Here is a 25,000-nt window from a genome sequence, read left to right on the forward strand (position 1 = left end):
GCCTCCGCTATTCACCTACGCCTCTAATTATCTTAGGTTAGAAATTGAATTAAACGTTTCTCTACAAATTTCTCACCTCTGCTCCAGTTCGATACTATCGCACTATTACAAATTCAAAACCGCGCACTTGTGTGGTATTGTAGCCTAAACTAAAGTAGGTAAACGTTAGAATATCACTTCACATACTAAGCGTAAAGCGTACCTGTGCTAGACTTCCTCAGCAGATTCTCAATTTGCACCTTCCGTGCCTTGAATTAGTTGCAGATGCCTAGATTTAAGTAATTCTAATTTAGAATTGAATACAAGATTGGATATTCCAACTATAGGCCTACCTTAGCACTTGAGTTTAGCACAAGTTAACAATTTCACAATAACCACTATGAATAACGCTTTAGTTTTGAATATCAACAACAATAATTTCAGTCGAATCGTATTGTTTTTGTTTTACTCTTCTGTTTTCGATCCACAGTTTCCCGCCTAACGCGCCTATATCTTCTTTTCTCACTTCTCACAACATTCGAACTCATTTCCGAAACCCTCGAACTGTCATTTGAGATAAGATGTGTTCAATGCTGTTTTCGGTTTCGAAGGTCAGTTCAGTGACACTAAAATTATATTTTTCTTTAAACATTCAATCTTAATATTAATTTTAGTTAGAACTTAAAAATTACTGGCCATCGTCTAAACTACTATGATTTTGGACAGTTTGTTTTGTTTTTCGTTTACATTTGTTTGTCAGTGGCTGTGTTAATTTAGAAATGACAGGGTCGAATGTTCGAATTTTGATTGATTGGTTTATTTGTAGATGCTTTAAATATTTAGTTCATTCATCAGTGGTTCATTCACCTCTTAATTATTCGAATTTTGTTGCATTCATAGGATACGTGAGATTTTTTCACGTATATAAATTCTTTCTTATCTTAACAAATTGCGGACGAAATACTAGATCTCGTTTTTTCGCTTGCCGTGAATATGTTTTTATTATAATCATAATTAAAATGTTTTAAATTGAATAAAACAAACTCTTCTATATGTATAAGTAAACACAATACTTTCGATATCTCATAGATACCAAATTCGCAACAAAAAAAAATTGGACCAGAAAGTTTTGAGATGAAATACATATGTCGAATTAGTGATTCCTAGCTTAGATTTATTTGCGGTCCTTAATGTATTAACACACGTGTTTTGATCATAGGTAATCGTAGCAGCCTAGTCAAGCTTCGTATAGACCACTTTGAAATGGATCATGAAAATGTTTCCCGTTTTCGGAAAGCCTTTGCAGTGTCCGAAACATCTGGGTTTTCTGGGTTTCGGCTTTAGCTGACTCCAGCATTTCTTACCGATCAGGTGCGCTCGATCAGCGGCATCTCAATGAATGACCTCATAGAGATCCTCATAAAATCCCAATGATAAAAAAAAGTCATGGCGATAGTCATGCATGTAGGGAATATAGCGAGTTAAGATGGAATAAAATAAAAATGATCAAATGAAAAATTGGCGATAAGTCACGACAATGCACTAAAAAACCGAAAAGTTTTCAACTGTTCCGCTGAAAATTGGTTGAACATGAAAGTGTTGTGACAGAACTTATTCGTGCAAAAAACTCAGTTCTTTAACTTCATTTGGATTCCACACGCTAAACTATGCCTAATGTGAAAATGGTTGAACTTTGGAAAATAGGGGTTGTACTTTTTGGGAGGGTATTTCTTTCACAAAACAAACAATATAAGTTATTATTGTATTTTAAAATAGTCTTTTATTCAAAAACAAACTTCTCACTAGCGTTGTGTAACATTCCATCGTGTTTGTTTAAGTTTAAGACGTTTTGCTTTTATTTCGGTTGAATTATTGTTAAACTTTCATCTTATTGCCTTCAGAGAGATTAGTGAAAGACCATGGATGTGGCCGTTGGCTGCAGATTTTTTTTTGTTTAACTTTCCGTTAAATCTAGACCACGAACTTCGGATTGCGGTCGTTAGGTGGTGCTGTTGGTAAAAACTGGATGAGGAAATGAGTAATGATTTTATCAACGGATACAGTACACACTCACTATTATACACTAACACGTTGCCCTTGAAGCTGAAAACTATTCCTCTTATTTTCGTTTCAAATTATTTCTAATTAAAATATAAAATTAAAATACTGTGCATTGTTTTATTTTCTTTTTTTTTTTTAATAATTTTTTTCTCTCATATTCGTGGTGAATTTTCCATTCAAGGTTATCGTGTATGAATGTGTGCGAACGTGAGTGTGATTTTCTGGCACAAACGTTAAATCTTGGCTTTATCACTGGTTTCCTCCCTAAGTTTTTTTTTATGATTTTAGTAGTCTTTTTTTTGTCATTTCAAAAAAGATTTTGAGTATGAATTAAAATATAATTGTTTTGGGTGGTGCAGATCGTTTCGATGGCCGTAAGAATACGAGTACTAAACTACTCAGAAAATTACTGGGAACACTGAAAGATCGCGCGAAAACCTTTCAACGGGATTTGAAGTCAGAATATAGAATTATGCTTCCACTGCCAGTTTACGAATTTCCTCGTAGCTCAATGACAACTCCACCGGTGCCGGTTGTTCCCCCGAATCCATGGTTGCGAATCTCCTGATACTTCAGGCCATTACCCGCTCCAGTTGGTTCCGTGCCCCGATACCTACTGGTGCTGGTGGTTTTAACCTCCGAAGTTTCGATCGTTTGAAGGCCGCGTCCATCCTTAGTAGGTACGGTCTTTTTGCTAAAGTTTCGTACCGTATTGGTGACACCGGCCGGTCGGCTCGGGTCCTCAGATTTCTGGGTGATCTTGTACGATTCCGAGTAGTCCTCGGTGCTCGAGGATCCTCGCCGTACGATGGCTGCCGTGTCTTTGTTCAGCGTTACCGGTGAGCGTGACCCCAGGGAGGATTCCTGCTCCCGGCTGATGTAGGTGTTGAGATACTCGCGGGAAGGACTCCCGGCGTGGGATCCGCTTTGATCGTTTAGGGATCGGTACAGTTCCGGGGCGCGGTTCTGCAAGTTCTTGAGGAAAACGGTCTTCTTGGTGTTGCCATTGGTTGAGTACTCGTTGTGATATTCGGTCCTCGATTGGACTCGCTCTTCTTCGTAGAGAGGAGACTGGGTTAGATCCCGGGTGCTTCGGCTGATCAGGTTGACAATTGAAGGACTCTTGAGCTGCATGGACTCATTTTGATGGCGGGATGGTGTCTGCTGCAGGTCATCCAGGTAGGACTGGGATCGGTAGAAAGTATGGCCGTTGGTGTAGTTGTTCCGGTTGATCTTCTCCAGATAGATGGGACTAGGATCGTTGGTTCCGTTAAGGCCGTGAACGTTGAAGGACTTGCTCCGGTTCAGGGCCTTGTAGGTGCGGGCTGGTTTGACTGGTCCGGTGTTTACCAGAGGTTGTCCGGGGCCGCCGGGACTACCAACGGTGTTGACGATCGAAACGTTGATCGTGGAAGAGTGCAGGGGTTTGGCCTTGGCTTTCTGCTCGTAGAGCAACTTTCGGGGAAGCGTTTGGGAGTTGGTATGGTACGAGGACTGCTGCTGGTAGTATGATGAAGACGTTCCGTTCGGCTCCGGATGATGAAGCTGACTGCCGCTGGATGACGGCAGCCGGTTGGTACTTTTGCTGAAGCGGCCCAGGCTGGTGGCCGTCGGTGGAGGCGGTTGACTGTAGCTCCTGGAATTATGAAAAAAGAACGTTATTATTCCAATATACAGGTTGCCGGAGTGTAAAAATTAAAATAGAAAATCCCAAGTGTTTTCCAGATTCAAAACTTCAGCATTAAGGACACAAATTCAAGATTCTGGTTTAAAATCAGATTCCAGATTCAAGTTTGCATTCGTGTGCCATAGTTTTTTTTTTATCAGAGAGCCGTTTTTACTGCATGCGAATGCCGTTCGGTTTCAAAATGAGTCCAAACAGTTTTCAACGCGAAATTATCGGATTTTATCCGGTAGATAATTTGAATTGAATGTCCATCGTCGATTTTACGGTAAATTATGGTGACGTTTAGTCGTTCACTGGATAATTGTGTCTTTCGGTTCAGGCATTGCATCTCCGTTTGCTATGAAGCAGCTGTCAACCTGTCGGCTTCGAAAGTAAGCAGCGGACAAATCTCGTTAGCCGGCTTAGCTGTAATGTAATCATTCTTGCCCTGCGGAGTTCGCTTTGCGCGGACGCGTGGGTGTCTTGTTTTTGTGCTCACATGTCCCTGTCCCTGTTTACGCTCCTTTACTTACAATGATCGCAACGCGCATTGTGCCGCCGTAATCCTCAAGCTTACCTAAAGCTTCTGCGAAAGGGTAGAGAGCCATTGTACAATTTCTAACACTCCCACGTCCCGGGATCCATTCACAAGCACCTTTAAGGTTAGGTTTGAGTTATTCAATAGCAGCAGCGGCACAAGTTGAAATCAATTTGACGGGATCCCGCATTGCCGCTGTCCATTTGTTGTTTTTTTTCCCATGGACCTATTGCCTGCCTTTAGGTCGATCAGCAGCAGCTCCATTCAAACGGTTCGTGGATGGGCATGTTTTAAAACGAGGTAACGGTACATTTGCACATTCCTCCATATCGATATATTCACGTTCACGTTGTAAATTCCATGTGGGGTCCTTGTCAATAAGTTTTGCGACCTAAGTTTTTAAACCTTGTGTTTTAAATTTAATTTTGAAACTGTTTCACACTTCTATGGGAAATTCTACTCAAAGTTGATAGATACGTAGTTAGTTGGTGCTCTTTTATCTAACCGAAAAAATGATTGAAGCAACCTCTGAAAAAACGTTGAAAATTTATTTATTTATTCAGGTTCGAAATCATTTACAAAGTGCTGTTACAAAATCAGGACCCCACCACCTTCTCAAAAAAAGAAACACGCGGTGAGTTGTCAAACAAAAGAAATGTAAAATGGAATTTAACTACCGACGACCGAGGGACATAAAATTGGAAGAAGGCAAAGTGAAAAACGATCGTTTCGGTTCATGAGGGGAATTTGGTAAATTTTTAGCATTTAAATAATTGATTCGGCAGTTTTGTTTAACAGCGATGCTCCCAGAAATTCGGAAACTATGCAATTTCGAAACACCGTATTGTACAGCCTGTTTGGTTTGAAATTCCTTCCTATGAAGAATAAAAAATATGGGCGTTTTTTAACTATCGTACGATTTGCGCCGGGGGGTCACAGATTTGCCTCAAAGTTCAATTTTTAATATTTCCTTAAGATTTTCGTTTGTGAGTATTTTTTTTAAATATCTCTAGTTATGAATTAAGTTTCTCATCTTCTATTAATACTCAGTTTTTGCATCGTTCTTCCAGCTAAGAGAACTTTCTCCATATTGAGAATTGATGTCGACCCGATGACTCAACCGGAGTCACCAACGGTGATCGATCGAGTCACTATATCTGAAAGCTCTAATTAAAACGATCCCTCATATGCCAGGCACGAACATTACTGTGATTGTTCTAGCCTTTAAAGGCAGCCGCCATTGGACCAGTATGATTATTTAGATGCCCATAACGTGTTCGACTGTAACCGATGAGTTGGAAGAAAAATTGGTTTATCCATCCTACATACAGATTCTTAATCAGTGCCAATCAGCTGCTGATAGTTACTTGAATGGTTGAGGTGTTTGTAAAATCTTTCCGCGTGAAGGGTTTATCCACATATCTTTGGTCATGTAACTGGCTACTTGAATAGGTACTGTTAAGTGTCGGCAAACAAATCTAAACGATTGGTGACGGATGATTAATGATTGAATAAGCTGTATTTGCAAAGAGCAGAAAGTTCTCGTTCAACATATTTAATTATCCAAGATTTATCATGGTGTTTTTTGTTAACAATATAGGAATAGAAATATAGCTAAAATTTCCTATAGAAATTAGTGGCGATTATTTTTTTTCCAATAAGACTGTGGTAATATTATAATTGTCGGCAACATCAAAACAATTCACAATATTTATCCACTGGATGGAGAGAATGCATTGATCGCATCACCATCATCAGATCAGGTGGATGAGTCTGAGAAAAATCTATACCCGAGGACGAGTTTACTCGGACCGTCACTTGATAGGACTGGATCCAATGGCAATCTCCAGCGAAGCTGCAAGCGCGGAAACGTCGGATCGACTCGTCTGGTATGCTAATTTCGGATAGCCTTTGGCGGCACTACTGATGTTATCATCTTCTAACTAAATTAAACTCGTTGGCTATTCTGTTGGATGTAAACATCCATCGAAACTTTTGTTCAACGATTCTCATGAACACATCAAGGACGAACTTAATGTGTATGTTGTAGGGTGGTAACGAAAAGGGGACATGACCCTATTTGTTACCACCACCAGCGTTACCACATATACAGATTTTTCTGTACGTATACAGATTTTTTGGAAATTTTCAAACACAGAATCTGTATAAGATACACCGGGGTAAGTGGGGACGGTGGCTATTAAAACAATACTGTGAAAAATTTTTCCAAACTTTTAATGCAGAATGTTAAATTTACTTGTAATCTATCCAATAACTGTAGAAGAGATACGGTTCCAACAATAGCGGATGTTTACGGTGTCTTTTTGTAAATTTTCTATTTTTAACTACGATGTGGAGTTGATGTGCATCTTTTTCAATCGCAAATTTCTCGTAAACTAGCTGGCTCTTGACGAAAAACTCTACATTGAAACAATCCTTACATTCGAAACAACCAGTTAGGAAAAGAAACGACGGTAAAAAATTACGAAAAAAGGGTTTATTTGCAAAAATCTAAAATTGTGTCTCCAAACCCTTCCTGAGGTAAGTGGGGACGGCTTTATACATACTTGATGTTTACACATTTTTTCAATTTTCTCTCCTTCATTTAATACAATTTAGCTTTATTTAGCATCCAGATCATAAAAAGTTGGGAAACTTCTTTTGTTTTTTTATAAAATAAGTATATATTTTCGATAATATCGGATTACACACAATAATCATTCAAAGATGCCTATGAACTTTTTTCAAAATTTCGGACGGTTCGAGCAATAAAGTAACGTATTCAACCAAAAAAACACAAATTTGTTGAAAATTTCCTGAGAAATTAAAGGGAAAATCTACCCCATAAAGCGGGGTAAGTGAAGACACCAGCCGTCCATAACAATTTACGTGATAACTTTTTTCGCTTTGCGTCTATCACGCTCATCTCTTCAGCATTTGTGAACAACATGTTCTGCATCACATTGAACGAGATTTTATCAAAATTGACCCACTGCTGATTTTTTAATGATTTTTTAAAGTTGAACTACACGAAAAACCGTCCCCACTTACCCCGGTGTACCATATACAGATTACAGATAATTGGAAATTTATACAGATTTCATACAGATTTTCAGAAATTCAGAGATTTTCCAAGATATTTTGACTATATTTCGAGTCAATCAAGAATCATCTACTTATTACTAAATCATCCATCAATTATCACGCTTAGAGCATCCGCAGCAATCGCGAGCAAAGTGAAAATACTCACGAGTTTGATCACTTTTATACCGCACCAGGGGTTAGTATGAAGGTGAGCAAAATAGGGCCGTTGCCGTCGGGACCGACAAAGTCACCAAATTTGCTCACAAGAAAGGGGCGAGAGCAAACATGCACTGAAAAAATTCAACCGTTTAATGCTAAGTTGAACAAACGACGTTCGGCGTGTGGAGTTTGTTGACATTTTATTTTGCGCATCGGGTCGAACCGTCCAACTGCCCACAGAACACCATAGCCGTGGTGGAACCGGCAGATTCGTTTGCTGCCGGTATTTTTAACCGCAAATCCGAACCAGAATACAACCATTCTTCGAACCAACAGCCACAGGACCCCGGGAGGTACAACGGCAGCCTGCAGTTGGATCAGAATAGTTGTTCGTGTGCGAAAGTCGAATCGCAGAAGAAACTTTGTTTCAACTTAGCACATCAATATCTACGAGTTAAACCCAACCCCCGGATTCCCAAGATGAGACTACCGGTAACCGAAACCCTGAACGGAGGGAACCCTTAGCTGCGTGGACTTCCTAAAGATTACCAAAAAGGAAAAAAAAACTTCTCGGATTTATTTGTCATACAGCAGGCTCGTGTCCATTGGCTATAAAGGTAAGTGGCAGATAAAGTGATTATCTTATCAGAGCACGATAGAAGTTCCAGTGAATCTGAGCTGAGCAAATGGCCCACAAAGAAACAAAAAAAAACAACAGTTATTGTATGTAACTTTAAATTTCTTCCCCCTTCACACGTAGGTTTCAACATCAAGAGCCAATGATGCTAATTCCGACAACAAATCGGGTCTGGGCACCAGAATTTCATGTGGATCCATGTTGGTCAACGAGATGAAGGCCTTATCCATCTACATGTCGATTATTTCAAATCATTAAAGCGTAAGTTAAAGGAAATCCCCTAGGTTCTAATATCAACATTTATTCTTCTTTTAATTTCATTTTAGATTGTAACAATTACCCTTGCGTCTAATGGGCCGGAAATACGAAGATCAATTTTTGGCTGAAATGGATCCGAAACTTCTCAAATCAGTTCGAAAAATTTCCAGACTCCCCAATGAGAATGTACCGGTAAACATCTTGAAACTAACAATATTTACTTACATTTTACATAATTTATTTACAATTGTTATACCTCGTTTTCTTTTGAGCTATTTAACACATAAATCATGGTAAAACTTCTCTATAAGCCATTCTGATATACAGTACAGCTCAAAATATAAATAAAATATAAAAACACCCATCGACTACCGTTTCCTTAAACTTGTGAATCCCGATTCTCTATGATCAGCTCGTCTATGGTGGTCCAAACGTTCACCGAGGTATCCGTGATCTGGAGATCGAACTGCCACCACTTTTGTTCTGCCCAACCCGTTGGATCAGCAGCGGTAGAGGTAGAATTATTACCTGGTCGATCAGAGCCGGTGCGAAGATGACTCCTTCGGTGAAGATTGGGTTCAACCACGGATCCAAACGGCACATAGATCGCTTTCTAATGAGGTGAATTAAATCGAGGATGTTTTAGAAAGCCGTAGATAGGCTTGAACCGGGGCAATGTGGGCTCAACCTGGTCCTCCATCTCGCTGTACCAGGGCGGACGGTTCCGACCCACTGAAGTCGGAGCCTGTGACCAGCGGCGGAAAATCTCCTGCTTGATGGTGGATCTCCACAGCATGCGAGCATTTTTCGGGCAGGTTCCGTTGACTTTGATTCCGGCTACTGCTGCCAGGAAGTTCCGGCTGCATCCGCCACCAGACTCGGTTGCTGGTCGCTCGAAGCTACTAGGCCCTGCTCGTGCTGTACGGCAAGTTCCCCTAGGATGTCGACTATGGAGATATATCCGCTATAGCAGCTAAACGCTTTCGATCCACCATCAAAGTGTAATCAACCAAAATTTATAAGCGAAAAAACTCACGGCTCAGAAAATTTAATCAATCGTTTAAATTTGTCAACAACATTTTCTGCAAAAGTTTTCTCAGTGCAATGCTTAAGTTAAAAATAAATATACTATAGTATATTATAACGCCCGGTGCGCGAAAGGGTGTGTATACCAAAACCGGTCCGCTGAAATGAGCAAAACCGGGCCGCGTATACTCGCGTATTGGTGCGTTTGCTCTTATAGACACTATAATTTCATATAGTCTGGCAAATAGAATGATGGGAGCCAATCGAACTGTCATTCGCCCGGAGCCAATCAAGCATTCTACGATAATGTTCAAACTCTTCATAACTCTCTCCAGTTGCAAAATAAAAAATAGTTCCTCAGATTCGTAAATTACATGCTATTTTTTGTCCCTTCAACTGGAAATCGCTTCTGAAAAATATGTTATGACCTATAGTTGAAAAAAATAATGGAAATTATGCTAAATAACTTAAGATAATATTATCAAAAAGCCCGAAAAGCTATGTGAATCACAATACTTCAACCATGATTTTTCAATATTTAGAAAGTTTGCTCGATTGGATCCCGCGAATGACAGTTCGATTGGAAAGGAAAGGATAAGGATAAGGAAAAACTTCCGCTGAATCAAAGCAATCGAAAGATTCCTCTTAATTCAACCACGGTAGAAGGTAGTAAGTTGCTATCGAAATACCGGTACACTCAGAAAAATACTATTATGTATGCCATAAGATTCTCTTATGAAGTGGCGCCATAAGAAAAATTAATGAAATTCATAAGATTGTCTTATGACGCGAATGAATTATGAAGATGAACGCCTACTTCAATGAGAGGTTGTTGCTTTTCATAAGAGATTCTTATGGAAACAGTAAATCACTTTCTAATAAAAAAATCTCGATATTTCATGCTGAAAACATTCACTTTATTGTTTGCCAAATTTGTTTAAAATTAAATCCTTCAACAGACGGCTCCATCAAAGTTTTTTTTTGCCGCATCTTAATCTTCGACCTTTCGTTTTTTGCCGATCAGCTTGCTGAAAAGTAAACAAATAATGTATTTTAGTTTACTAATATATTCAATGTTCACACCAAAAACATAAAATCGAACTTACCATTCCGGAGATAACAATAACATTTAACATTGAAGGAAAACTATAATAACTATGAACTGGCGATTGCTTCGTACTGTTAGATGATGAAAAAAAACTGATGCTATGAATGAATTTGTTCATCATTTTTCACAATGCCGTTTCTTCTATTTTTCATAAGAACATCGTATGAAAATTGAAAGAATTTCATAAGACTCTTATGAATAATTAGTTTGGACGCAAAAAAGTGGTTCATAAGATGTATCTTATGAAATTTATAATAAGATTTCCTCTGAGTGTATAGTCACCGTGGTTGAATTAAAAGGAATCTTTCGATTGCTTTGATCCAGTTGAATCATTCAACCAAGTAGGCTCACAATACAACAGAAGGAAAAATTTCTAGAAAAGAGTTCGGAACCGTTACAATGCAATACAACAAGCAAAGGGTTGAAGAAAGTTTTAAAGCCTGTGTTTAAGAATCATATACCAAAATTGATCATTGCATTATAGGAAGTGTAACTTTTAAAGGATAAAGACTAGCGACACAATGTTCAAATCCCAAGTGAATGTTAAACCCCAGGAGGAGACTGATCGTTATATTTAACGGAATATATCGACCTATATTTTGTCCGTTACAATTAATCGGACAAAAATAAACCAAAAACGGTTCGCGTAAACAAAATGTCAGGTTTAACACTGATTTGACATGTTGCACAAATACTAGCCCGTAGTAATAAGCAGCGTAGTCCAAATGAGTGCGCTACGCATTATAAAAAGGTCACCGTAGTTCAGCGTAAGTATCCGGAATGAAAATTTTTGATACAGATATCAATACAGATTTTTGAGATTTTTTACAGGTTGAAAAGATTTTTTGGCTCGAAAATACAGATTTGAATGTGGCAACGCTGACCTCCACCGATTTTTTTAATTCACCTAAGGGGGGATATTCTGAAGAAAGGAAAATTAAAAGAATCGGATGTTTTTTTTATGACAAATGACTTCAAAATGTGTAAAACGTCAACGTCAAGATCTGGTCCTATCTTTAAAAAAAATTTGCCTGCCTAATTTTAGTTAATTTTTTGCAAAACCATTGCATCTGGTTACTTTAAATTACTGGTTACTCTAATTTATAATTGCATAACATAGAAAATTTAGCGTAGATCATTTCATCAGAACAGTTAAAGTCTCTAAAATCCATAACTTTTTTTGTTAATTTTTTTTTCTGAAAATAGGACGGAAAATCTGTCAGTGTTGCTAGTTTCTTTTCATAAAAAAAGAATGCTCCGTTTGGGACGTTATAACTATTTTTTCAGTACTCCTACCGCTTTGCCGTCTTGGGCAAAGTTGTAGCCCGAGAATTTACATGCAATCTCCTACCTATCTACCTAAGGGTCCGCGCCTTTTGATAAAACCGGCCATGAAGTTTCACGTTTGTGATCCAGTTGCCAGGAGACTAAGCGCGGATGATGTTTCACATGCAGCGATTCACAAAAACTTGTAGTTTTCGCGTCATTACAGCATATGTTTACCAAGTTTCGCTCCCATACAACGATACTGATTTGACGTTCGAGTTGAAGATTTTGTTTTGCGTTCAAAGAGAGGTCTGGCGTGAACGCCAGATGCTTAGGAAACTTGGAAACGCTGATCGGGCTTTTCTGATCCGGGTTTCGATGTCTTTCTTGCTACCACCATCAGGCGTTATCTGGCTGCCGATATACTAGAAGCACTCCACTTTCTCAACCTGTTGCCCATCTAACACGAAATAGTGAGGATTTTTTGTGTTGCTTTCCATCGACTTGATCTTCCTGAATTTCAGTGGGGTCGTCATGTTAGTTCTGCATGTCTTGTTGTCTTCGGGCGAGCGAAACAATATCGTCAGGCAGGTCAAGATTGTTTAGTTGCTTCATTGTCCAAGGACACAATCAATCGATCAAGTCAAGATATCATCCATTATGATGAGTAGCGGTGATAAGATGCATCCTTAATGTCTAACTCCAGCAGTTACCGGATTGGATCGGACAAGACACCGGTCGAAAATGCCTCGTATAGTGCTTCGATGAGATGAACTAGTTTCTCTGGGACTGCTCTTTGCCTCAGAGCCGCCCGGATGTTTTCATGGTTCAGTCGGTCGAAAGCTTTTTCGAAAACAACGAACACCAGCAGAAGAGAGCCCTGGAATTCGTTGATTTGTTCCAGTATGATTCGTAGCGTAGTGATGTGGTCTACACATTATCTTCCGGATCGGAATCCAGCCTGTTGTCATCAGATCAAAGCTATGCCACGCCAGTTACCGCACTCTGCCAGGTCTCCTTTCTTCGGGACCTTTACGAGGATACCCTGCATCCAGTAGGCAGGGAATGTTGCAGTATCCCAGATGTCAGCGAAAAGACGGTGCCAAATTTGTGCTGACAAGACAGGGTATGCTTTCATGCGATCCCAGGCGCTTTATTGGATTTCATGTCTTTGATTGTCGCTTTTATTTCAGCCAGCGAGAACGTTTCCGGGTTGATGCCATTAATGCGACTTACTGTTTGCGCTTCGAGTTGCGGGTTCTGCTGGCCATTCCCATTCCGGTGACTCGGAAAAGTTGCTTAAAATGCTCGGTCCAACGTTTGAGCTGATCTGTTCTGTTTGTCAACATGCTTTTTTTTTTCTTGTAGGGGAGAGCCCACTGCGACCAGTAGTTGATCTATTGTGGTAATTACCTCGCGTTACTGTATGCTGTGAGGCTCACCTGCACTATGGGTTGAAGTGACAGTTGATTGCTGACTAAGCATTTTATCCCAATCGGGTATGATATCAAAGATGTATGACATAACCTTCTTAGGACTGATATGCAACCATATGTCTTGTGCGCTTATTAACTATGCCCCAAGAGCACGCTCTCTCCTATTAAGCTCCTAGTCTCCTATATGTTTTTGGAAAGTCGTGCGCTTGGTTCAATGAATCTTTTCGCCTGAGCTGCTCCCTCTGCTGTTCTCCAGTTGGAGCCAATAGTGGTGTTTTCCCAGTTCTTGAGTTCCATATATAAGGCACTCCTCGATACTCCGCAGAAGGGTTGTGGTCGAATTAAAAGGCGCTGAGATCCTTCCCTAGCTAGCTGGTCTGCTTCTTCGTTCCCTAAGATACCACAGTGGCCTGGAACCCAGAATAAAAATACTCTGTTCCGTATGGCCAGGTTTCTTAGTGCAACAATACACTCCCATATTAGCTTGGAGTAACATTTGAACGTACTTAGTGCTCGGAGAGCGGCCTGGCTGTCAGAAAATATATATGTAGATACTTGTGTACCTGTATCCTTTTTTCAAACAGGTTAATTGCTTGAACTTCTGCTTGGAATACTGTTGGCCAGTTTCCCATAGGAATTGAGATCCTGAGTCTAGGTCCGAACACCCCTGCCCCAGTTCTATTATCCATTTTTGACCCATCAGTAAAGAATTTAATCGATCCGGGAGGAACCTCTGGACCACCTGACTCCCACACGTCCCTATCGTTGATAGTTACATTGTATGGTACGTCTAGGTTGAAAACGGGCTCCATCCAGTCATCATTCTTTACAATAAATGAGTTTATTATAAATTTATTCAGGATTTTTAGGTGTCCTGTAAGATCCCCCTCATAGAGAGTTTTGATTTTTGAGAGTCTCAAGGCACTACGTTCTGCCTCTAACTCAATAAATTAATGTAGTGGCAGAATATTTAGTAGTGCATTCAGAGCCTCGCTTGATGTGCTTCGCATAGCGCCAGTTATAGATAGCGTTGCTATTCTTGGAAGCTTCGCTAGTTCCTTCCGGGCCGTAGCTTGCACAGTTTTGGTCCACCATACTAAGGAGGCATAAGAGATTTTGGGTCTTATTATAGCTGCCTGTAACATGCTTGACCAGCTTGGTCTTTCAGCGGCATTCTAGCATTAGTCATTGCGCCACTAGAGCAGCGAGAAATGTCATAAAATAATTGGATATCTCTTCGGCCAGGGAGTTTGTCCAGGCTCTCTTGTCTCGTCTACAAGCTCGTTTAACTGCCTTTTTCAGCTCCGCATAACGTAAGCGGGCGGCTGCTTTGGTTGACCCGGTACATGCCTGCTCAATTCCGACATTCGCCTTTCTCCGATCATCATCCATCCTCCAGGCTTCATCCGACATCCATTCACTTCGTTTTCCACAAACTTTACCGAGAGTACCATGGCTCGTTGTGATAAAGGCATTCTTGATTCCACACCACTGTTCTTCGACTGTTCCGTCTGTCGGCAGTTCCGAGGCTCGGGATTCAAGCTGTTCAACGTATGCCTTTTTCATCTCTGGATTCGTATCGATATCCGACTTCTCACCAAGGACGAGGTATTGGTCAGATGCAATGTCTGCGCTTCGTTTGTTGCGGACATCAAGAAGGTTCCTTCCCATTTTCGGCTGATGCAGATGTGGTCAATTTGATTTTCTGTTCGGCCATCTCGGGATACCCAAGTGACCTTATGTGCTGGTCGATGGGGGAAGAGCGATCCACTGATCACCATGTTGTTGTTGCCACAAAATTCTACAAACAGCTCTTCGTTTTCGCTCATCTGTCCTAGGCCATGGCGCTCCATGATGCGCTCAAGGTCCTGATTGTCGGAGCCAATCTTTGCGTTGAAGTTGCCCAAATGGATTTGAATGTCACCCTTCGGAATTTTCACAACCACGCTGTTCAGTTGACTGTAAAACTGCTCTTTCTCCTGCAAATCGGCAACGTCAGTTGGCGCATAACACTGGACCATTGTTAAGTTTCTAGCCCGTGTTCTGAATCTGGCTACGATTATTCTTTCGTTTATCGGTTTCCATCTTATGAGAGCCGCATGGGCCTGCGGGCTTAATAGGAAACCAACTCAAGCAGTACTTGCCCGGTCTGTGGCTTTGGTTTTGATTAGCAACGATATTTCAGCTTTCTTTCGCACACGAAACCTTCTCATTCTCAGCTGTTGGCATCTGAATGCTAGTTGATATGACGTACACACAAAATTTTCGAGGCCGGAATTTAGCAAAATTTTGCTCAAATTTGACCAGCTAGAAACTTAGCAATCAATTTAGCAATATTTTTTAACTAAAATTTTAGCAAACGAGAAAAAAAGTTAGCCGCCACTGATTTTACTCAAATTTTTAGCAAAAACCGGAGAAAAAGATTGCCCGGATCCGTAATTTAATGTTGTGTGGAGAATCAGGGAAATGTTTGATTATTGAGTAGAATACACAAATTTCATTCACTTATAATTTATTTTTAACATTTAAAAAAAAATCACACTTTTTGTAAAACGGAAATTCCGATTCAGGGGACGCACCTACTGGCTAGCGAAATCCCATGCCATCTTCATCAAAGGTACAGCACCGGGGTGTTTGCCGGATGCAGCTTGTTTCCAGTTGTGGTCCTTCTTTATTGCCGTTGCGGGTTTCGTGTTGCAGTTTTAATCTGGTAAAAAAAAACAAACACACAAATTTTAAATTTAAAAATTGGACAATCTGAACATTTTAAGATCGGACCTTACCTGTAAGCATCCGGTGTCGATTCAGATACCATTTAGTCGTAGAGTTGGCCACCACAAGAACCACCAGCAACGAACAACCGGAACCGCTCTTAATCGCGACAGTTCCTCCAAATTGGCGCGGCGGCTGGTGTCTGTGAACAAAGCGGCTGAAAAACCTTTGTTTTACTAAAATCAAGTAAAATGACCTTTTGTATTACTAAAATCAAGTAAATTTAACTTTTTGCTAACTCAACAGTAAAAAAATATTTTTGCTAACTGAAAGTAACAGCGAAATTTTGCTAAGTGGAGCCCCGAAAGTTTTGTGTGTAGAAAATTTGGCAGAAAACAATTTCTCAAAACTAAGCACTATTTCAAAATATTTTAAATTTTTATTTCAAAAGGAACTTAGCAGCAGAAAGAGTAGCGATTAGCTCAAATGAAATGTGAAACGTTCCTTACCGTATGCTCCAAACGAGGGTTAATAAATATTCCATTAAACTACGAAAATTTGTGTTTTTCTTTTATGTTTTTAGAAATTACTATGAGTTTTGACACTTGAGCCCATAAAAAATATCATCATTTGATTACTAGGTATTTCACTTATTTCACTTGTTGTTCACTTATTATTTTTCTTTTAAATCATATTTATATAGTTCCACAATGATGCTGAAATAGGTAGGATAGAAGCACTAGTTATTGAACAGGTACCAGATATTAAACACTAGCAAAACACTAACCAATTAAAACAATGATATGCAGTAGAAAAATGAATTAAAAATCGTTGTGCCATTGCTGATACATTTTCTACCTCTGTTCAAGTTTTTATCAAGAATTACGGACTCTTAAAGCCACAATCTTTGAAACTAGAACATGTGTTCAAATTTTGGCTAGGGTTTTCGACTGGATGAAGAAAACTGCCTTGTTTTGATTGGGAGAAAAATTAGATTAAAGACCAATAAACGGCTAAGATAATACTATTTATGAGTGTCTTTTTAGATGATTTCTGGCAGCCTTTATTACCTACCTCTATTTTATTAAATTGTAACACATTAAAGTGTTCAATCATCGGATCACAGAAAAGCCAATGTTTTAATTATTGAACGTTCAATCTTGCAGTACTCGTTTCGTAAAGAAATGCATGTCATGTACCAGTTATTGAACAAATATCAGTTGGTGTTTGGAAATATAAACAAACTGTTTCTTGGTTGCTAGCTCAACCAAAATCGCCCCTGCAAAGCATACTATCAAGCGATATATCCTTAATATATACAATGATATTCAATTTTTACATGTTCAATATAATTAGAACATTGCCTGTCCAATGTTAGAATCATTGTGTTCAATAATTGGTACAAAAGCAATTCCAAATAAAAAGGCTTAAATGATGATTTCAAAACATATTTCCGCGAAAAAAAATATCGATTTGAAGCAGAGAAACAAGCTACACTATAAAAATTTTATCCGAAAAATCTTTCCATATTATTTATTGGTTAGAAATGCGTTGAATTCCAAAGATGGTGTTCAATATATAGTGTTTTTACCCTAGTTGTTATGACGCCTTGCCGAACGTATTCTTTCTTTAATTTCTTGTGTATTCACAGCAACCCTGTCTTCCAGTATAATGTATTGAATACGGAAAGAATTCACAAAATCATGTTTCCGCGATTAATTCTTCAAGTAATAGGATAAAAACGATGCTGATAACTGGACTCGGCAGACAAATCTTTTTTTTTTGTTGGAAATATCTTAAAAAGTTGATAAAAAATATGTTTGGTTGTTGATACCGGTTACCGGCTGAGCAGGTATTTTTACTATTTATTTTCTCCGATAGAAGAACAAAACTATCCGGCTTTTATCCTCCTTCGTGCTCCTTACTGAACGGGAGGGGGCTACCAATCAAGCTGCTGGAACCGATTTGTCCCTAGCGTTGATCGATTGGCGTTTTTCAAGTCGACACTACTGCCTTCTGTTGATAGGGAACTTTGGTTGTGGCAGAAAGCGGAAGAATTCCGCCGACCGGGAACTCGACCGGTTCGACGCAAATCCAAATATGGTTAGCCAATAATCACATGCACAGCACACATCCCATAAGGAGTTGTTCTGTGTCCACCGAACGATCGACGATCGAACTATAACTCAAGTTTTGTTGCTTTTATGTGACTAATGGCGATCCTGTCAATGGTTCCAGTTGAACGGTTGTTTTTTTTCTCACTACTGGGTACCTGATACATAGCTATCTGTGAACTCAAGTAGGTACATGTCACAGACGATTGTTCACACGGTTGTTCTCATACGGCTAGCTGGAGAACTCAGAATGGCGATAATCCGTTCAACGTCTTTGATTAGGCCCCTTTAATAAGAAACCGGTTTCGACCTGAAGGGCCATTTAGGGCACAACTTAACGGCCTAGAGGGCCGTCGAAAGTTAACAATTATAGCACATCTTCCTAATCGATCGATGATCAACTTGACCTTTGCCATAAGGCCCCGGGGAATTTTAATGCGATCAATAGCTCGATTGATATCGAGTTCGAGGAACTTCCGTGTTCGTTTTTTCTTCTTACAAGAAACAGTCCCCGGCACCCCTTATTTTCTATGCGACAGCTTCTTTCCGAACAATGAAGCTCATTGATAAATGGGCGTGTGTGTCCGCTTCTTGTATCGGCCAGTTGAATGAGACCACTGACTGGCGCCAGATTCATTAGATGTCCGAAAGATGCCTCGCCCGCGGGCTGGAATCAAACAGAGTTAGCTGAAACAGATTATTATTTCAACCCACCCACGCGCTTAGTGATTTAATCACACGGGCGCGGCGGTACTGAGGAGATGTGAACTTGCCAAAAGGTGCTCGTAAATATATAGATATCTGGAATCAATTACAGCTTGTGGAAATTGTTGCCACTTTGAACGTATTTGTCATCCGTTTTTTTGGGTGGTAATAAAGACTTGTATATTTTTATTTTTTTTTCTTAGTTTGTTTAGCTGTCCATCGTGACATTTTTCAAAATAGCGGTCCAAATATTTTTCGCTCGATTTCACCACCGTTTATTGTTTATGTTACCGGGGGCAGCTTTTCTACCTTCTAGTAATGGATTCTGGCCTGTTTATTAATCAGCTAGATGAATCAGTCAGAAAAACTTACTTACATTTCGTTTCGGACGCAGAAAAAAAAAATCGATTTCTTTTTATTTGAATTAGCGAATAAAGTGAAAAAATACGAACTTTTTTTTTAATGAAATCCGAGAAATCCGGGACTGACCTGACATTTCCCATATTTTGTATCAAATATCCGGGTAAGTCCGGATTAAACCATTAGACTGAGTCGATTTGGGGTCATTTTTGAATTTCTCAAACCCTGGGGTCTCAAAAGCTTCGTTTTGGCCCAAAACTCATCCATGGTTTTTTGCAGAATTTTTAAGTAACGTTTACATGAGTAAATTTGGACTTTTAGGTTTGTATGGAAAAATAGAATATTTTGTACTGAAAAATCATCATCATTTTCGTTTCTTCTGTGCAACCGAGTCTGCTAATGGTTTTTGTGCCAATTTATAAATTCTTCAAAGGAAATTTTCCGCTAAACAACTTTGTCGAAGACCGTAAATTCGTATCTTAGTAGCCAAAAAAGTTATTAGCTGTTTAACAGAGGTATGTCTTTTGGCATTGATAAACAATAAATTCAATTGACACCACTGCTTGTGCCCCGCGAAGTATTGCATGAAAAGTAGTCATGCAATACCTCGCAAGGCACCCATTTATAAATTGGCACATAAACCATTAGCAGGCTCGATTGCACAGAAGAAACGAAAATGATGATGATTTTTCAGTACGTTACTTAAAAATTCTGCAAAAAATCATGGATGAGTTTTGGACCAAAACGAAGCTTTTGAGACCCCAGGGTTTGAGAAATTCAAAAATTACCCCAAATCGACTCAGTCTATTAAACCATACAATCTGGCAAGCTTATGTTAGATGCATTAGGACTCCTTTAACGATTTACCATATGAACATTGGTCGAATAGTTAATTTCCGCTGTTTTTGGGTCTCCACTGGGTTTTTTTCTTCTTCTTCTTCTTCTTTCTCTACTTGAACTGCATCGCAGTTCGGGTTGTAAGGGCCAGTGGCTAAGACTATATGCCCTGTTTTTTTCTGGATTTTTATCTGCTACGAATGTTCCGGAACTTCCGTAGGGTCTCACAGGCTATTCCGTCCGCGATTCTTTCAGAAAACTTTATTTGAGCTAATTGACCATTCAGGAATGGTTTGGAAAAAGGCCGGAATGTCTAGCATCTCTATTTTACATGATCAAAAACCATCTTATTTAGAGAAAATCGTTTAATCGTGCAAAATAAAACCGTGTAGGAAAGTTCATTTGAAAAAAGAATTCACTGTACGACAAAGTTTTCAATTCCAACCAAATTTATGTAAAACGTTGACAAATTTTGAAGGAGAAACCTATTGAAAAACTGCATTATACCGCATAGAAGAAAAACAAACTTAAGACTATGCTTGAAAATAATCATCTTAATTGACACAAAGGAAAAAAAGCTTAAAAAATAACTTTTGAAAATTTCAATTAAAGTTTAAAATGATTACTAGTTATTACAGTTGCATTACATTTAAATTAAGGTTGCCAAATTTGTAATACAAAATTTGGGAAAAGTCCGACCCGACCCGGTTGCTCGGATTTAATTGAAAAAAGCTCGGATTTGCCCGGATTTATTCACTTTTTCTGGCAAATCAAACAAAAAAAATCAATTTGTGTTGTGACATAAATTCCGAAAATAAAATTTTTGAGCAAGTTTTATCAAAAAAAAAAATCATGAAAGATTTTTCGTAATAAAATTTAAAAATTTAAAAATTAAATTAAAATTAAATTCTTTTTCTTAAATTTTTTTTCTTGATTTTTGTTGAGTCATTCCTGGGTTCTGACAAAATTTGCCCTGATATTGCCCGGGCTTTTGGTCGTCAATTTTGAAATCAAATGCCCAGTTTTTGAAGGTTGTTATATAAAATTGCCGGGATTTGTTCGGCCCGGAAACGAGCTGAAAAAATTCTGACAACCTTAGTTTAAATGCAAAAATTATCAATTACACTATGGAACAGCATTTCTGGTACCTAAATTCGAATGCCGAAAAAACGCTTATTATGCTCCATTTAATCGAAGATTAAGATTCTGTCAAGGTATTCTAGTTTCAGAGATACAATACTTCTAAAAAAATCCACATTTTTTGGAAAATTCATAAGTAAACATCACCTTCTGACACTTCTGACATCACTGAGAACGTTTCTGAGCTTTCAATACTAAAATTTTTAATGAATTTATTAACTTTGTTGAAGACTGAATCGTTTTGAGTTATGCTTTTTCAAAAAGAGCCAAGATAAATTGTGGTTAATTTTTTTTTGATTTCCTGAACATTCTTTTGAAACTGAAAGGTGAAATATATACCAAAAGAAAACTGCTGTTACTTTTTACTCAGACAGAAGTAAAAATTACTCGAGGTGCTTAAGAAAATTGATCATTGATTCAAAACTTTTAGTTTAAGAATTCTACAGTTTTGCCGATTGAATGTAAAAAAGTTTAAAGTTTAAAGAATGTAAAAAAGTCTAAAGTTCCTTTTTTCAAAAATTTACTCTTGAATCTAAAAAAAAGTAGCTCTTAAACTATTGGCACCTCGGAAAAATGTGAATTTTGATGTCTTGCTTTTTAAATATTTTTATAAGATTACTCGTGTGTTTTCGAAATTGGTTCCAAATCAGGCTTCCTACTTTTTATTTTAGACATGATGTAAGATTTTCTAGTTTCAAAAATACAAGGCGTTAAATATAGAATATTGAAAATACAAAAAAAAAACAACAACTGACAAAGCACATCACTGACATCACTAAAGGATGTTTCTGTATTTCCATTATTAAATATATTCATTAATCAATGTAAGGCTGCGTTTGGATAACGAAACTTAAAAAATAACTTTTTTTGTTAAAAACTTCCTCTGAAATTCCCATATTTTACCGGTCGTAGTTAAAAAAGAAGAAATTCTTTACTGAATTTTTTCGCAGAGGTAGAAAAACTGACGAATATTCTCAAGTGTTGCCAAAAATATTTCTAAAATTTACCTTTTGAGTGTTCTTATAAAGTCAATTTTTGGAATCACAACAAAAAAGAGTAGTTAGAGAAAACTTATTTCGTATTGGAATTTAGAACCTCCCAAATAAATAAAAACAGTGTTGTTGTCTTTTATGAAGTTTTCATCAATCATTATTATAATTAAAATTTTTTTTAAACCGGCTGTTTTTCGGAAAACCGTCCTAAAAGTCCTAGAAAGTCGATTTGGACATTTTTTTTCGAGATAACATCAGATCTTGACGTTCCATGCATTTCTAAGTTATTTGGCATCAACATTAAAATTTCAATTTTCTTTGGTCCCTTTTTTGGTGGTTTTTGAGGGTAGAAAACCGAAACTTTGAGCGCTTTGAGGGACCCCTTAATCAAGTCCGATTGAGCTGAAATTTTGTACAGGTAAGTTTTTGTGCCAATCTTCAAAATGTACATGGTCGGTTTTCGAAATGCGATCACGAAATTTTTCCCATACATCCATTGCCACCCTAATCATACATAATGCGCTAATAATTTGTTGTATTCGGCCACTTTCCATATGTTTTTCAAAAATTTTTATTTTCCTTTTGAACGTAAAAGCACTGACCATACAGATTGGACACTCGATTTCGTTTTCTGGATAATTTTTCCAACAGTACGCAATATCGATTCCAGAGTGCGCATCGATCGATTTGAAGAAATGCTATTCCAGTTAGGAAATGCCACCCAACTTTAAAATAAAAACAGGCAATTTCTACGATAAAATCGGGCTTAACAGGTCCATTTTTCCTACAGGGCAATTTTTATCTAATTTTCCAGGTTGGCCACCTGCCGTCGATATTGCGAGCCTACTAAATCTGACAAAAAAATTAGACAGACAATGGTTGAATTTTTGTTCTAAGTGTCAAGTCAGTGTGGTCAGTGGTAAAAGTATGCAATTTTTTTTAAATCTGAAAAAAAAATCATCATATATAGTTTAAAATATGAATTTTTTTTTTGTATTATCGATCATTTTTGCACTTATACTCAATTAAGTATTGTTCAGTTTTTTTTCAAAATTTATCAAGAAAACATTCCAATATCACCAAAAAATAAATGCCAAATTTGCTTGAACTGAAAACCTAAATTAAATATCTTTCGCAAAATTAGGTTTAGGGTTACCAGAAGTTCTAAGACACCAAACGCAGTCGTTTTGCAATGACTAAACTTACATAAGGATGAGTTGTCTTGTTTCTTTTGTTTTTTTTTTTGAAAAGATAATTTATCGATGATCTTAATTCCTGAAATTCGAAACCAACTTGCGCGACAGATGAAAAAATTTATGTCGATCGATTTTTTGGAAAATAAAATTAGAATCTTATCAATCATTAAATTGTTACAACAATATTCCTGAAGCTAAGACTGAATTATGCAGTGTTGCTAGATTCTGCTAATGGAGTTGAAAATACTCTGTCAAGTTTTGATATTAGTCCTCTATTCCTATCGCTTTGCGGCTTCAGTAAAAACTATTCTAAAAATATCAATATGACAAAAGATTTGCGCCCCATAAGATGTCAGTTATTAAAAACTAAAAAAAGCAAAAAACTCTGGATAGTTTTTTTTTCATTTTTTTCATGGAGAACTTCAATAGCCAAACTTGCATAGCCAAATCTCTTCTTAAAATATATGAAAAAAAAATTTCGTTACTTTTGATGAAAGTGGTAATTCTTTAAACATCAGGTATTTTCAAATTAAAAAAATACAAATTAAACACAAATTTATAATGCAGTACATACATATCAGGGTGGCGATGGTTGTTTGTGAAAAAAATTCGATCATGCTTATTTTGAAAACCAACCATATACATTTTGAAGATTTGTCCAAAAAACTGACTTGTTGTGCCAAATTTCTCAAAGTTTCAGTTTTTCACCCTTAAAAAATCACCAAAAGGGAGTTGAGGGGCTGGGGAAAGTAAATCGGAAAAATCGAAATTCAAATGTTGATGCCAAATGACTTAAAAAAAGTATGAAACTTCAAGATCTGGTGTTGTCTCGAATTTTTTTTTGTCAAAAATCGACTTTAAAATTTCAAAAATCACGTTAGGAGGGCATGGGAGATTCGAAAAATTAAAATTATAATGTTGATGCCAAATGACTTAGAAATACATGAGGCGTCGAGATTTTGTGTTATCTCGAAAAAAAACCAACACCGAATATCTTAATTTTTCCGTTCAATTTGTTCAAGTTCTTGGGTGGTCCAAGATTTGTTGATTCACAAAACATGGTAGAAATTTCCAAAAATTGCAAATCACATGGTTCTTATGGGTTTAACTCCTTAGAGTTAATCAAATGGCCTAAAATTTGACCCTATTTTTGGACCATCCTAGGGTACCCATATGACTTTTTTATATCATTGAGCTCGACGGTTCTGTAAACTGATAAGAAGTGAATTTTTGTAAAATTTTCTCCCATCAAATTGCAACAACCGGTAAAAATTACTATTTGGGTACCAAGGATGATTAGACTTACATCAAGACAGTTGATCAAATCTCAAACTCCGATTTGATTAAATGTGAAACGATCAACAAACTAAACGTTTCATTTAAAGTCCCTATTTTCAAAGCGCTCTACTACTAGATACTAGTCGTCGATTTAATTTGAAGTAAATGCTAATGAAGAACCAGATCGACGAAATCGATCTTCGAGGACTAATTTTATTAATTCACCGGGTGGAGATCAACTTTTTGTCCATAAAGCCTTATTGTAAAAAACAACCATAACTCCACCTGATTATTACTCTATGGATCTGCGAATTGGCTGCTGAAGAAAAGAAGAAGAAGCAATAAAAAAGCGGTTCTTCCACACCGGTTTATTTATAGCTCCAGCCAACAACCTTCAAAGTGAAAGAAAGAATTTCTGTCTGCGTGATGCAATTGGAATCAACCTCCA

At 37.9% G+C, this 25,000-nt stretch overlaps 1 protein-coding gene and 1 long non-coding RNA gene across 4 annotated transcripts in view; one reads left to right on the top strand and one right to left on the bottom strand.

The window, feature by feature from the left end:
• Nucleotides 1-1,733: 1,733 nt before the first annotated feature.
• LOC129756785 (uncharacterized) overlaps nt 1,734-25,000 on the bottom strand; it is a 252,514-nt gene continuing 229,247 nt past the window's right edge. For all 3 annotated transcript variants that reach the window (XM_055753815.1, XM_055753805.1, XM_055753796.1), the window contains one exon: nt 1,734-3,676. In XM_055753815.1, the coding sequence (XP_055609790.1) occupies nt 2,530-3,676 (1,147 nt within the window). In that variant the 3' untranslated portion in view covers nt 1,734-2,529. The remainder of the gene's footprint in view (nt 3,677-25,000) is intronic.
• LOC129756811 (uncharacterized) lies at nt 7,683-8,739 on the top strand. Its single transcript, XR_008739537.1, has 3 exons — nt 7,683-8,104; nt 8,248-8,385; nt 8,451-8,739. It is a non-coding gene; the product is annotated as an uncharacterized LOC129756811 (long non-coding RNA).

The sequence above is a fragment of the Uranotaenia lowii genome, chromosome 1, assembly GCF_029784155.1.
Source record: "Uranotaenia lowii strain MFRU-FL chromosome 1, ASM2978415v1, whole genome shotgun sequence".
Lineage (NCBI taxonomy): Eukaryota > Metazoa > Arthropoda > Insecta > Diptera > Culicidae > Uranotaenia > Uranotaenia lowii.